Below are 15,097 nucleotides of genomic sequence, written 5' to 3'. Positions count from 1 at the left end.
ATATTGTATCATAAGATACAATATAACTTGATTCAACATTGTATCAAATCATATGATACAATATCATGTGATACAGTAATATATTATGTAATACAATATCACTTTATACAATATCGTATCATATGTTACAATATTATATATTCCAATATCAAATAATACTATTTCATGTGACAAAATAATATATTATATACACCAATTTCATTTTATACAACATCATATCATGTGATAAGATATTATATATTACAATACAATATTGTATCATATTATACCATATTAAATATGGCAATATAATATGAAACAATAGCATGTGATAAAATAGTATATAATACATTATCATTTTATACAACATTGCATTATAATAAAAAATACTTTACATTACAATATAATGATACAATATCATATCATAATGCACAAAAATATTGATACAATATCCTACTAACTTTTTATAATATAATATATGATATAACATTGTATCATATAAAACAATAGTGTATCAAATCTGACAATACTATATCATATGAATCATGTTATATCATTTAACAACAAACACATCTATCAATCAGGTTAGAGTGAGGTAGGATATTCTTTTTAAACATCCTTGATAATAGAGATCAGGATCTGAAACTGAAGCAACCTCTATGATTCATTTATATTATAGTTAAATTAACTATGCAAGCTATTGTCTATAAATCATGTGACCTGTTCCAAAATAACTAAACCTCATCCAGCATCCAAAACCTACATGTATCACTCAGATTCGGCATTCAAGCCTGCCAGATGCATCAGTATCATAAGACGCATCATCAATTCAAGTTTGGTTAAAGCTGAACACCGCTCGTAAATAGGCACTGTCCGCCATATTTCTCTTTAATCACTGCTGTCCCTACAACCCTTATATAAGGGACAGACCTCTAAACAGTTCAAAGTACTTCGCTGTGGAGGTCTCACCTGTGTGGACGTACATTTTGCCTCGCCGTGTCACCCGGTCGCGATGAAACTATGAAATTTTACGCACTTTTTGAAGCCAGGAGAATACTAACATCAAATAAATTGGTCAATGCATTATTTACGAACAGAAAATGAACATAAGATAAGAAAAAAATGCATAAAATCTAAAGACCACGAAAGTAATACTACATGTCGGCCACGAGGTTCAGGTGTGCAATCGGGTGTAACGAAATCGAAGGGTTTATATACCAGGTATCTGTGTGACGGTGCCTATTTACGAGCGGTGTTCAGCTTTAAGTTAGGACCAGTCATTACTAAGATATATTTTTAGCATCCTTGATTATGAAGATCAGGCTCTGCATCTGAAGCTACCTTTGCAATTCATTTATATTATAGTTAAATCAACTATGCAAGTTTGAAATAGTACGAAATAAATTTAATATATGACCTGTTCCAAAAAACATAACCTCATCCAGCATCCGAAACCTATGGCTAAGATTCAGCATACAAGCCTTTCAGGTGCATCAGTATCTTAAGATGCATCATCCATGCAAGTTTGGATCAGTAGTAATTTAGAAATTGCTATCAAAGGCCACCTGCACCAACAACTTTAACCTGTTCCAAAAACCTTAACCTCCAGCATCTAAAATTCATTGCCCAGATTCAGCATCCAAGTTTTTCAAGTTCATAAAAAGGTCCAGATGCATCATCCATGCAAGTTTGGTGAAGATAGGACAAGAAATAACTAAGATAAAGGACCTGCAACAAAAACTTTTATCAGGTCCGGACGCCAACGCCAGCAGTATAGCATAAGTTCCCCCGAACTTCGTCTCGGTGAGCTAAAAATAAATTATCATACATGCCCTACGTCTTGTTGTTACATTACAGTTACATTATATGTAAAATGATGAGATTCATGTTTGCTTTTTCATTGATTTCATTTCATTTAATTTTTTAAATGTCCTAAGTCTTGTTGTTTTTCTCTCGTTGAAGATTTTAGATCTAATCTTCAAAAATTTGGTCCTCTCATCAAGCCGTTCCAATGAATACATTTCATGTTTTTCCAAAAACTCCTGGATTCCTCTTTTACCTTGAAAAGATTTTAAAAATAATATGAACAATCAGAATTATTATATTGTTACATATTCATGTAAAAAGGATAATACCTATGTATAGATTCAAGGCATACCATACTCTGTATGGTTTTTGCTTCCACTACTTCTTGCTGAATATTTTGATTTTCATAAATACATTCATGCTCGAACTACATTCATCCACTTATATGTCAAGATTATCTGTTTTGAAATGCCCCCTCTACCGCTTTAGGCTTAAATACACAACCCAAAATAGAAAGCCTATAGGGATTTTGCATGGCATCGGCCATGAAATAGCCTGGATGACATAATTGAAAAATTGTATGAGGTATTTCAAGTGGGTTCCGAATGGTGAAAAGATGTAAACATTTCACATTATAAATCTCCATGAGAAATTTGTTTCTATTCCTGTAACGGTCACCTGAGTAGCATATAACCCATACACAAACTTGTCGAGGAGTCTCATATATGCATTTAATTAATTAGGTTTTATTCTGGAGTAGAAAAATTATAAATTAGTAATGACGGCCACCTCCCTGCCTGAAATCTTTCAAAAAGAACTGTGAAACCTACAATTTTGGCAAAAAACTTAAAAGATCGGGTCTACAAAATCATGAATTCAGTTTCCTTTCAGGTGTGTGGGAGTAAAAAGGATAATTTTTTAACATTATATGCAATAACACCTTTACATCCATTTTGGCCCTGCCCTAGAGTTAAAACCCATACTCCAGGGGACATGAAAATTAAAATTTCAGTAGAGGACTTCCTGGTAAACATAATTATAGGTCAGTTTTTTATACAGATGTGTGAGAATAGAGAAGAAAATGTTATAACATTATATGCATTAACACTATATTGCCTCCCCCCTCATGTCCTGAACCCCTGACCCAGGGGCCATGAATTTTACAATTTAGGTAGAGGAGTTAGTGGACATCGTAACCATGTATTCAGTTTTTTGCCCACATGTGTGGGAGTAGAGAAGAAGATTTTTTAAGATTTAAAACATTTTACTATATGGCCATATTGGCCCCACCCTAGAGCCTGAACCCCTGACCCGGGGGTCATAAATTTCACAATTTTGGTAGAGGGCTTCATGGACTTTATAACCAGATATATATATATATATTTATATGGGAGTAGAAAAGAAGATTTTCTAAGATTTAATACATTTTTACTATATGGCCATATTGGCCCCACCCTAGAGCCTGAACCCCTGACCCAGGGGTCATGAATTTCACAATATGGACATCATAATCATGCATTTAGTTTTAACAAATATATATGGGGTAGAGAAGAAGATTTTCTAAGATTAAATACACAAATACTATATGGCCATACTGGCCCCATTCTAGAGCCTGAACCCCTGACCCAGGGGCCATGAATTTCACAATTTATGTAGAGGGCTTCATGGACATTATAACTATGCAACCAGTTTTTTCCTAACATGTGTGGGAATAGAGAAGAATATTTTTTAAAATTTTGCTCTTTTTTTGCAAATTTGGCCCCACATGTGGCGCCCCGGGGGTAGTAGAGCCATGAATTTTACAATTTAGATTCCTCTCACCATAGAGATGCCTCACATCAAAAATGGTAATAATCAGCCCTGTAGTTTTTAAGAAGAAGTTAAAAATGTAAAATTGTTAAGGCACGATGCACGATAACGGACGAAAACGGATTGCAATAAACTCAGGTGACCTAAAAATTGCTAATTCATCAAATTGTGGATAGATAGACCAAGCAACAAAGATATATCACCTGAGCTGCTTTTAGTCTTCTTGGCTGCAACTGGGCTTGCAAGAACTTTAGTTCCATTATCATCTTCGATCTCAAAGAAGCACTCTGTAATAACAATATCATGAATATCTTACTTTGCAAATACTAAGGACAGGCATGCATAAAACGTAATGAAAAGAGAAAACATTATGGATGGGTTTTAATTATTAAACGATGCAAATCAATGTACCATTGTCATCTTAAATAAAGAAGAAAATTATTGAGAAAAGTTTTTATCATTTCAATAATATGACTTCTATTACCCCCCCCCCCCCCACCACTACCACACACAGATTCACACAAAAAAAAAAAAGACTGATCACCTTGTGGTGTAACATCCGATGCATTTGCATTTCCACTCTCGCAGGGTTTGGACATCAAATCTTCTTCAGTCACATGTGATTCAGGTGCTGTACTTGGACCTTTAGGATTGTGCACATGTAACTCCGACACTCACCCTTTTAGATAAAATTTCAAAAATGTATACAAATACAAAAATTATTTAATGAAGAAAAAAAAAAAAAGAAATACATACACAGTGACCACACTAAAGCACTGCCCATATGCAAATGTGGGGGTATTTTACCCAGTTTTAAGCTTAAGTGTAAATTTTCCCTTACATGTAAATAATCCCTTTTACAGTATTGAAAGTGGTACTCAGCAAATGTTATTAAACACTTTACATTTTCATTACTATCTGAACATTTCTTGAAAGTCAAATGGAATTGTGCACTACAGCCTCTGTCACAAGTCACAAGGAAATAACTCCATCTATACATTGTCATTCAAAAGCCAGAAGCCTAACACCTAGCTGCAATAATGTAGCCCTCTCCTGGTTTTTTTTGTTTGTTTTTTTTGGGGGGGAGGGGGGGGGGAGTAAACATCAGTTATAAAAAATCGGAGAGGGCTACATTGTTGCAGCTACATATGTATGACTATCCTATTATCAAACAAGAAAAACATTCACAAAATAGATTGAAACAAACCTATCAAGTTGACTTCTTTCATCACAGGAACTCAGAGAGGGAAAACAATGGTATGGAACTGCAAAAGATCAAAGAATCGTTATTGCATAAATAAAGTTTAAAACAAGAAATCTTTTAAAGAAACAGTTGCCCCTTTTGTGGCTTTATCAATCTTAAAATGATTACTTTCTTTCACAAGTCAAAATTAATTATTCTTACTAGACTTTGACCCGTGCGTGCACTGGTTGACATTGCATATGATATCGGACATTCACTACATCGACGCACCGTATTGTTTACAATTACATAACCAAGCTTTAAGCCTACAATAATGCTATTAATTTCACTACACTCTGCTTAGTTATAATAATCTGACAGGAATGCCTCCCATATACCCGTAATGTAGCAGAAAATTGTAGAATCGCTCCGAATCGATTTTTGAGAAAAATAATGAAGTTGTATTGAAAATAACAGTCAAATTATTCATAACAAACCATTCTGAGGCTGTAAATACTTTTCATCTAAATATTTAATTCATATTATTGAAGACTTCAACACTTTTTTGCTCGCTTCAAAATTACACACCATGTTGATATTCGGATCTCTTGGGATTTTACTCTAACACAGTGTATTTATATCTAGGAATATTATTACATATAGGAGAATTTATTACATCCATTACATTCCACTCATATCATGGAAATCAAATGCATTATCACAGCATTAGGGAGACCAGACAAACATGTAAATTGTTATACATAATAACGTTGCAACTTTGATTCTAATTCATTTACTTTGTTCAAAATGCTCACTGTTTTCTCTGAGGTTCAAGATGTCCTGTTTTTCCATTGCGTTGCGGCTAGCTCTCAATAAATCTGTGGTGGACTCTGTATAAAAGTACTAATATATTGTATTGTAAATACAAGCTTCAACATTTACTTTTTAAATCATTGCAAATTTTATTCCTTATGACTAATTAAAATAAATATTACAAATATATTACCGGTACATCCATTACATTCCACTCATATCATGGAAATCAAATACATTATCCCAGCATTAAGGAGACCAAGCCCCAGGATCACATAATAACATTGCAACATTTAGTTTAATTCATTTACCTTGTTCAAAATACTCAGTGTTTTCTCTGTGGGTCAAGATGTCCCGTTTTCCCATTGTGTTGCGGCTAGATCTCAATGAATTTGGGGTGGACTCTGTAAAAAGTACCAATATATTGTATTGCAATTTCAAGTCTTTAAGTTTACTTCTTTATATCATTGCTAAGTTTATTCCTAATGATTAATAAAAATAAATATAACAAATATATTACATCCATTACATTCCACTAATATCATGGAAATCTAATGCATTATCACAGCATTAGGGAGACCAGACAAACAATTTTATTATACTTTCATGTTAAATGTTAAATACTGAAATCTGATTGGTTTAGACGCAGTTGGTAATCCGTTCTATTACCCTCAGCGTTAGCAACACACTTGGCAATTGGTAACACAACGAACTGTTACATGCGCTTAAATTATGAGCGTATGGTTTGTCGTAGAATTTACTTCATTTCTAAATAAAAGCAGTAAAATTTTCTTTAGAAATAAGACATTCAGTAAAATAAAATGAATAGTGCCTGTTTGGGAGGGTATCTATTGAAATTGACACCCCTCGAAAACCATTGTCAACCTCCGCTCACTGCTTTACCTTAGGGTCAAGCTGTCCTGTTTATCCATTCTGTTGCAGCTAGATCTCAATGAAACTGGGGTGGGCTCTGTAAAAAAGTACCAATATATTGTATCATAAATACATGCTTCTAAGTTTACTTCTTTTTATTACATACTTAGTAATAAATACAGGTTTTTTGCACATGTGATACAGATGACATCACAAAATCCGTATCGGCCTCCGGGGCTGATACAGGTTATCAGCCCTGCAGGGCTGATACGGATCCGTATCACACCCCTTGCGGAACTCCTCTGCCTTTTTTTGCTTCGGCATTTTTTCAATGTTTACAGACGAAAAATAAAACATTTTCAGTTACAGTCGACATTTTTAAGTGCAGTTGAAAACTTCAAATGCTAGCAAATGTTTTAAAGCAGTGAACTTTTAAAACATGATGAAATTCCGTTCTGTAGCTTCATGTTTGTTAAAACAAGAAGAACTTATATTTTTTATTAAATACATGTACAGACTTTTTTCGAATGATATGAATAATCAATTTGTTCAAGTAGATGGGTTTTCTTTTTAAAAGTTATTACTAAATATGTAATAAATATAATAATAGATACCCTTTTCCATATCACAGCTTGTATCAGCCCTCGACCAATATCAACCCTCGGGCCTTCGGCCCTCGGGGCTGATATTGAAGTCTCGGGCTGATACAAGCTGTGATATGGAAAAGGGTATGTATTATTCTCTATATCTCTTTGCAAAACTTATTTGTAATGACTTATACATGTACTTATAAGTATAACAAATATATTACATCCATTACATTCCACTCATATCATGGAAATCAAATGCATTATCACAGCATTAGGGAGACCAAGCCCCAAGATCACGAGCAATCTTAGACTTGAGTAGTAAATTGTACACTGTCAGTGGCGTACAATATAGCTACCATGTATGCTTATATGCCTGAGCATGCACATCATTTGGGGGAAAAATCAGTAAAAAAATAAATAAAGAAAAAAAAAATATAAAAAAAGAATTCAAGTATTAAGGTCCATACTTAGTTATTCCATCAGCCCGTTTCCGTCACTCGGTCCTACTTTATCCGAAATCAATGCTAAACAAAGACGTATTAAGCACCAAATATAGCCACACAATATGGTCTTAAAGTACCATATTAAAGAAACAGTACACAATGCATGTACCTAAAAAGGCAACTATTTATTTTGCAGTTGAACTTAGTTTTACACATTTTAAATTTCCCCGATAAACTATCACAGCTTTATTGAGATATTCATTACCATAAACTATGTGAAAATGAACTTAAGAATAAAAGCTTTGAGTGGGTCAAAGGCAAATGTCAAAAAAAATTTCTTCTTTTAACTTTTAATAAGTTTTGTGATTTTATTTTATGCCTAAACTATAGCCAAAACAATTTTAACTGCCTAAAAATAAGCTTAAATAGTAAGCATTCCTTTCAATTTCTGCTTAAATTTTTGGTGTTAAAAATCGTCAGAATCCATGAGCTTCCAGGGGCTTTCGCCCCCTGGGCTTTGTCCTGGACCCACTGGGGGCCTCATGGTGGCCCCCACACCCCCTGCCATTTTAAGCATGCACTTCGTTTCAGGTCTAGCTACCCAACTGACTGTATTAATGTTTCTTGCTTAAAAACATAATAACATTGCAACATTGAATTTAATTCATTTACCTGCTTCAAAATGCTCACTGTTTTCTCTGAGGGTCAAGATGCCCTGTTTTTCCATTGTGTTGCGGCTAGCTCTCAATGAATTTGGGGTGGACTCTGTAAAAATACCAATATATTGTATTGTAAATACAAGCTTCTACGTTTACTTTTTTAAATCATTGCAAATTTTATTCCTAATGATTAAACAAAATAAATATAACTGTTACAAATATATTACATCCAGTACATTCCACTCATATCATGTAAATCTAATGCATTATCACAGCATTAGGGAGACCAGATCAACATGTAGATTGTTATACACAACTACATTTCAAAGTATATCTAGTTAATATAAATGGATTTACTTTAGTCTGAATTAAAATGACTGGGCTCTCAGCCTCTTGTTCTTTCAGGTATTTTTTGCAAAGTGAAAATGGACTGCAGATGCAAAATTATTCTTTAAATAATAACATTACCCAAAACCTTCTTATTTTCATCTGATTCAGAATCAAAACTTGGCGAGTAGTTTGATACACTAAATGGGTCAGAATCCACATCAGAGGGAACTGAAAGAAATTAAAACAATATAGAAAATTTTCTTTCATAAACATTCATCAATTATTAGTTTACCACATTTGGTAATTGATGTTTCTTTTTTATAAATCAGACAACAGACCACTGACTAAATCAAACTTTTCAGCCATGGTACAAAAACAAAACTGTACCAATATTCAGTGAAAAATGAATTCCAATTCAGATTGATGCTTAAATTAACTAACCTACCAAATCTGATAATTCTATGTAAATGTATATTTTTCAAGAAGTACATTCTGTAAACAATTTGCAAAATATACATATTTACTACAGAAACAGATTTTGTAATTTATCTAACAAAAAACAATTTTGTTCTGCAAAGGAGACTCTCCACATTAGTGACAGATTCACAATGCACACTGACTTATATTAATTATAGCTTTTTGTTGGCATGGATGTTAGCGCGAGTGGGTCATGATGTGGGAAGAAGTTGGGGTGACTGGAGAAAACCCACGTGTCCAAGCAGGCGACCAATGTACCCTATCATATACAACAACTGTCGATCATGGGGATTAAACTTGGGTCGCAGTGGTGATAAGCAGGTGCATTGTCCACTGCACAACTGGACACCTCTTTCAAGCTTTTAATTTAATAGTGCTTGATAATGAAAACAAAATAAATCTATTCAGGTCAGCACAAGAACCGTATATAATGTTAAAATTGAAAGAAAATCAAACAACTATAAACAAAATAAAGTGAAATAAAACCTAACAAAACCATTACCAAAATCAAAAGGATCACAGCCTTTTCTGAAATCAATCAAACCTAGTACCGGTAAAAACATGTACATGAACAGGGGCTAGTGTTGTCACGATGATTGAATTTCAATCAATGATCAGTTGAAAAGGTTGTTGATTTATCATAATCGATTTTAGATTTTATAATCAATTATACTCAGTCTGGGTTTATTACATTAATATTATACCTATCATTTTGTTTTCTAATCTGTATTTAATGAAATGAAAACTGTTGTGAGCTGGGGGTTTTCTTCAATCTCAAAAGATGTGTAACATTCTACCTAATAAAAATACAGCAAAAGTCTTATAAGCTTTTAAAAGGAAGTGAAAATAGCACTTATATATTTTAGATTATACATAGCATAAAATTTAGTGCCCCATATTATTGAATTTAATATAATTTGTTACCGATTCGATTATTGACCGATCATCAGATGGCAAGAGACAACCAATTCTGCTGATTAATTGATCACGATTTTTAACCTATTTAACAACATTAACAGAAGTTTTAGGCTTGTTTTTCAATAAAAACATATAAATTATCTATTCTGATACTTTTTAAATTCTTGAGAAAAACCTATTTTTTAGATTAGTTTAAAACAAATCAATGTACGAAAAAATGCAAAAACAAAACCAAAGCCAGATAACAAGATATCCAAAGCCTGATTGTAAATCACTTAACTCTCTCTTAATAATTATTTTTTGTGTATAATTAATCCAACCATTTTCCTACCTTGCTGCGCCACCGCAAGCTTTTCCCATCACAACCATAGTCATATACATGAAGTATCTCTTCCCCAACCACAATGTCTCTCTTAGCAAACAATCATAGGTATTCCCTTCCATTAAACACTCTGAGTTTATGGTGGAGTTTGCATCGTCCTTGCCATCATTTACAAACTGGCAGATACATGTATGGTTGTTCACTCCTGACAGCATCAATACTACAGTGTACATAAAAAGAAATCAAACCTTAAATAAGAAGCATATAATTACTGGTATTTTTGCTTGACTTAATTAGAATTGTTTATAGTTATTTCTAGAAACATTACTGCCATACATAAATGTTAAAATATTACATTTAGCTGCAGGTCTGTATCTCCTGGTCTGAAAAAAAAATTTGGATAAACGTTGCTTCAATTTTTTTTTTCACATCAGGAGCTACATACCTCCAGCTTCATGTAAATATGTATAAATCGTATTACAAAAGTTCTTTTCCATTCACGTGATTATATTTATAGATAAATATTTTGTTTTCTGTGCTTGTCTTCAATCTCTCCTCCCCATCCTGTCCTTTTAATGTTTCTCCTGCAGGAGAAAATCTCCACTGACATGACTGGTTGTGCTAATAACTCCAAAACCTACATTAAAACCACAAGCACCTGTGTGAAAGCATTGTTTATATGCAAAGAAAACTTTTGGATTCATAAACATCTACATTAAGCCCCATTCACAATTGGCGTACGAGCACTTTACAACTCTTTGCGATCGGAATGTTTTAGATTCGCACGAGCTCTCTCATATATTGCATGAGGTCTCGCATTTGTTGCATGCGTTTTAGTGCTTGCATCAAGTCTCCTTAAAAATTGTGGACATGTACACTATTCAGACGCGACTGAATGCGATCCAAATCATCGCAGTGAAATGCACGAACAATATATAGTACGAACGTTTTACAACATTTTGTATACTCGCAAGAGTGCAGGTGCATGATTTTTAAAGGTCATAAGATGAATCGCTGCTGTAGAGAGAGAGAGAGAGAGAGAGAGAGAGAGAGAGTTGAATGTGATAATAGTCTACCATATATCATATGTGCATGTTCTAGTGAGAACATACATTAAATTGGTAAACAACAAAATATTTACAACCATCGACCATTTCTAATGCTATCATGTATGAAACATGTCATGTTATTCTAATAAATCAACAATTACAGGGGGAAGGGCGCCCCGGGTGCGCATGAACATTAAAATTAATACAAGTATCAAAAAGTAGTTTTAAAAGTGTTGCTACATTGGTCATGCTTCTGGATTGAATGTTCTTGAGAGCACATTGTGCACAACGCTGTGTAATCAAGACATACATGTTTTGCCTGGTCAACAGATCACACTCAGCCCAACGGGAATCTGCAGACACATTGTTTACATTATTATTAATCATCAAAAGCCAAAAATTTTACAAACCTGATAATATCCGAAAATGAAACGAGAGTGATACTATGATGTCACATTTGTAAATGTGGGTCACAAATTTTGTAAATGTGGGGTGAGCATCCCGGTTGTAAACATGGAGGCCTGACTATCTTGCCTATAATAAGTCAATTCGTACATAGAATAGTCGGCTATCTTTCCACTATACAAGTGAAAAAGAGCAACTGATCTTAATTTGCTTTTAATTCATTTAGGTAACAAGGGGTACATGTACATATATCTACATTACGTACATAATTAATTTAAAACAATATTACTGGTACATATAACTGTAATATAGAAAATTCTTCATGTCGATCTATTTACATAAAGCGACATTCTTCGGTTAACTTTTCTGTCCATTTTCAATAAACTAGCTATATAATTATGGGGATTTTTCAGCCTTTTTTTATTTTGAAAATGCCAATTTTTTTGGAATTGGGAAAATTGTATCGACAATTTCATGCAGTTGGGAGAAATCATATGTTGCACACATCATGATTTCTGAATTTATTATCATAATGGAAAATCAAAGAGCTAGACTTTAATTGAATAGAATCTAATTAACTTCACAATATAGATATATGTATAATATTCCTATATTTAGTTATTAGAACAAGTCTTTTTCCCTGAAATAAACACCTTCAACACTGGTCATAAAAAGTATTACATTATTAAGAATTTATCAACATCCCCTTTTAAATTGAGAATGTATTTTTCTGTTTGAAATATTTCATAACATTTACCTTTTACTTTTATATCAGTCTAGTGTGTGTAAAAAAAAACCATGTACCATTTACAGTACTGTACTGTATACCACAAAATAACGATGTTTTAGAAAAACAGAGGAAAATCGGATTAAAAGTTGGCGATGTTTACAGCGTGTTTGGAAACTTTTATGACTGCAGTTTTGCTAAATGGGTTTAATCATTTGTTAATACTGAACATTTATGGGCATTCTGGTTATTTTACGAAGTATTTTTTGATAAGAAATAAACATAAGAACTATTTACCAGTTGGGGAAAAATACTGCTATACTAATTGGGATCATAATTTGGACAGCTGCTGAAGTGAACTTATTTCCAATTGGGAATGGGGACGACTTTTGCTCTGGAGAAGGTACTGATAAATCCTTGAATTACATATTACATCAAACGTACAGTGGAAATGAAAATCATGCTTTTATTGTTAACTTCGTTTCGAATGTCCTCGAAGATTAATCAACATTTGGTGTAAAATAGTCAAGTTGCACACATTATCGCCCTATTTTATTTGAATATTTAAAAAAAAACTTCATAAAAACATTACCTTGTTCAATTGTAGTAGGATTATCAAAAGTACTTACCATAAAATGGCTTTGATTCCTAAAAGGCAACACGCTGGCGTTAAAAGGTCCATTGTTTTAACCCGAGACGTTCCGAGAGTACTCGGAACAAATGGCGGAGAGCACTTGCCAAATGTTCAAACATGGTCAAGAAATTAACGACTTTTTTTCTAGTTAGGCTTTATACATAAAAAGTGAAAAAGTATTTTGAAAACAAGTTCATTTAGAATAATTAAAGGCTAAACAAATTATATATGTTAGATTTTTTGCAATATTGCAAGTTTTCGTTGGTCTCCTAAATGCAGAAAAATAGTCATTGCTAATTATACGATGGAGGCAGATTGAATTCCTTTTTACGAAAAAATATAGACAAAAGGCAACTATTGGATGTCAAATAATAGACACATTGATGCATTTTAGACAAAGACACACCGTTCATTCATTTAAAGATAAGCCAATTACATTTTAGACAAGGTCAAAATAATACGGAGACCAAAATATGTCTCCCTAATCTACTGGTCTCCCTAATAAAGATAAAATAATACAATCGGTCTACCAAATGCATAAATCAGGTATATATATATATATATATATATATATATATATATATATATATATATATATATATATACACACACACACACAGTGCATACATATTTACATGGTTTAACTGAATCTGTTTGTAGTTTTGATATAGGTATGAATTTTGTCAAGTAGCAGTAAGTTTGTAATGTTAGTTTTGCACTTCCAAAAAAGTTGAAGCTGAATTATGATTGGTATGATATTGTCATTCATATACTTAAATAGAGGCTGCCTTTGTGGGGCATAGAATGGACAATGTAAAATTTAAGATATATCTTCTCTCCTAGGCTCTAGTCAAGATATATATAATTATTGTCAGTGCAATTGAATCTTGTATCATAGGTTATATAGAAATTATATAAAGAAAATGGGGAAATGTTACCCATTTCGTTACAAATATTATATATATATATATATATATATATATATATATATATATATATATATATATATATATATATATATATATATATATATATATATATATATATACACACACACACACAGTGCATACATATTTACATGGTTTAACTGAATCTGTTTGTAGTTTTGATATAGGTATGAATTTTGTCAAGTAGCAGTAAGTTTGTAATGTTAGTTTTGCACTTCCAAAAAAGTTGAAGCTGAATTATGATTGGTATGATATTGTCATTCATATACTTAAATAGAGGCTGCCTTTGTGGGGCATAGAATGGACAATGTAAAATTTAAATTTAAACAATATTTTATCATGCAATTTATCACATAAACGAATGGAATAGCAGGCATTGCCTATATAAATCCTCTCCGATATACAAGGTCAATGTCATATACACAAGATTTAGTGCCATACAATATTGACATATAATACTACAATAGATATTTTATTGATAAATATATGCATATATGTAGCCTATATTTGAAACATATGACCAGAAATTACAATACGTATAAGAATACTTATTATCATAATATTATGATTTGTAGTAATTAGTAATGGAAAAAAAAAATACAAACAAAAGGTTTTACACACAGGTTCAGGTTCTGTGGTATAGGACAATACGAAGGCCTAGATGGATTATTTAAATCTCTTTGTAGATTTAATAAATTCATGTAAAGTGGTGTTTATGAGTTTTCCTTATCTAACAAACACCTCTGACGAGAAGGTGAATCAATAAGGTGAAATGAGAAGAGATAATCATTCACATGTAAGTTACTACAGTTATTTCTTTATTGACAATGCCAAATATAAAAGCATTAAAACAAATTCTAAAACTGAAAAATTACCTTGAAATGAACATTTCAAAATCTCAAAGATCTATTATGGCACAATTCAGATGTGGGATACTCCCAATTAGAAGTAATATAAGGGGAAACCTCTCAATGAAAGTTGTGTATAAAATAAAATAGAAGACGAGAGTCATTTTCTGTTGAATTTGCAATGTATTCTGATTTTAGGAGGGAATTATTTAAATTAATGATGTAGGATATAATCCAACACTAGTAATGTCAAATTTAGACTGTATTATTTTTCTACTGTCAAAT

At 32.5% G+C, this 15,097-nt stretch overlaps 1 protein-coding gene across 9 annotated transcripts; it reads right to left on the bottom strand.

The window, feature by feature from the left end:
• Nucleotides 1-337: 337 nt before the first annotated feature.
• Nucleotides 338-13,558, bottom strand: LOC105347558 (uncharacterized). 9 transcript variants are annotated; one of them, XR_010714375.1, is made up of 11 exons: nucleotides 13,013-13,550; nucleotides 12,681-12,799; nucleotides 10,684-10,839; nucleotides 10,212-10,422; nucleotides 8,169-8,261; nucleotides 6,494-6,560; nucleotides 5,902-5,994; nucleotides 5,593-5,667; nucleotides 4,802-4,859; nucleotides 4,139-4,273; nucleotides 3,796-3,881 (listed from the first exon to the last, which is right to left on the bottom strand). XR_010714375.1 is itself a non-coding variant. In XM_066086066.1 (10 exons), exons 6-9 carry the CDS (start codon nucleotides 8,221-8,223, stop codon nucleotides 4,269-4,271), a joined length of 228 nt encoding a protein of 75 aa, XP_065942138.1. In that variant the 5' UTR covers nucleotides 8,224-8,261; nucleotides 8,624-8,713; nucleotides 10,212-10,422; nucleotides 10,684-10,839; nucleotides 12,681-12,799; nucleotides 13,013-13,558; the 3' UTR covers nucleotides 3,796-3,881; nucleotides 4,139-4,268. The 9 variants fall into 9 exon arrangements, 8 of the variants coding, with proteins under 8 accessions (XP_065942133.1, XP_065942138.1, XP_065942131.1 ...); XM_066086066.1 differs by lacking the exons at nucleotides 4,802-4,859; nucleotides 6,494-6,560 and adding an exon at nucleotides 8,624-8,713 and having other exon boundaries at nucleotides 13,013-13,558; XM_066086059.1 differs by lacking the exons at nucleotides 6,494-6,560; nucleotides 10,684-10,839 and adding an exon at nucleotides 8,624-8,713 and having other exon boundaries at nucleotides 5,575-5,667; nucleotides 13,013-13,553.
• Nucleotides 13,559-15,097: the final 1,539 nt, after the last annotated feature.

The sequence above is a fragment of the Magallana gigas genome, chromosome 5, assembly GCF_963853765.1.
Source record: "Magallana gigas chromosome 5, xbMagGiga1.1, whole genome shotgun sequence".
Taxonomy (NCBI): Eukaryota; Metazoa; Mollusca; class Bivalvia; order Ostreida; family Ostreidae; genus Magallana; species Magallana gigas.
The sequence above is the reverse complement of the archived record's forward strand: the minus strand, read 5'-3'. Positions and strand labels throughout refer to the sequence as shown.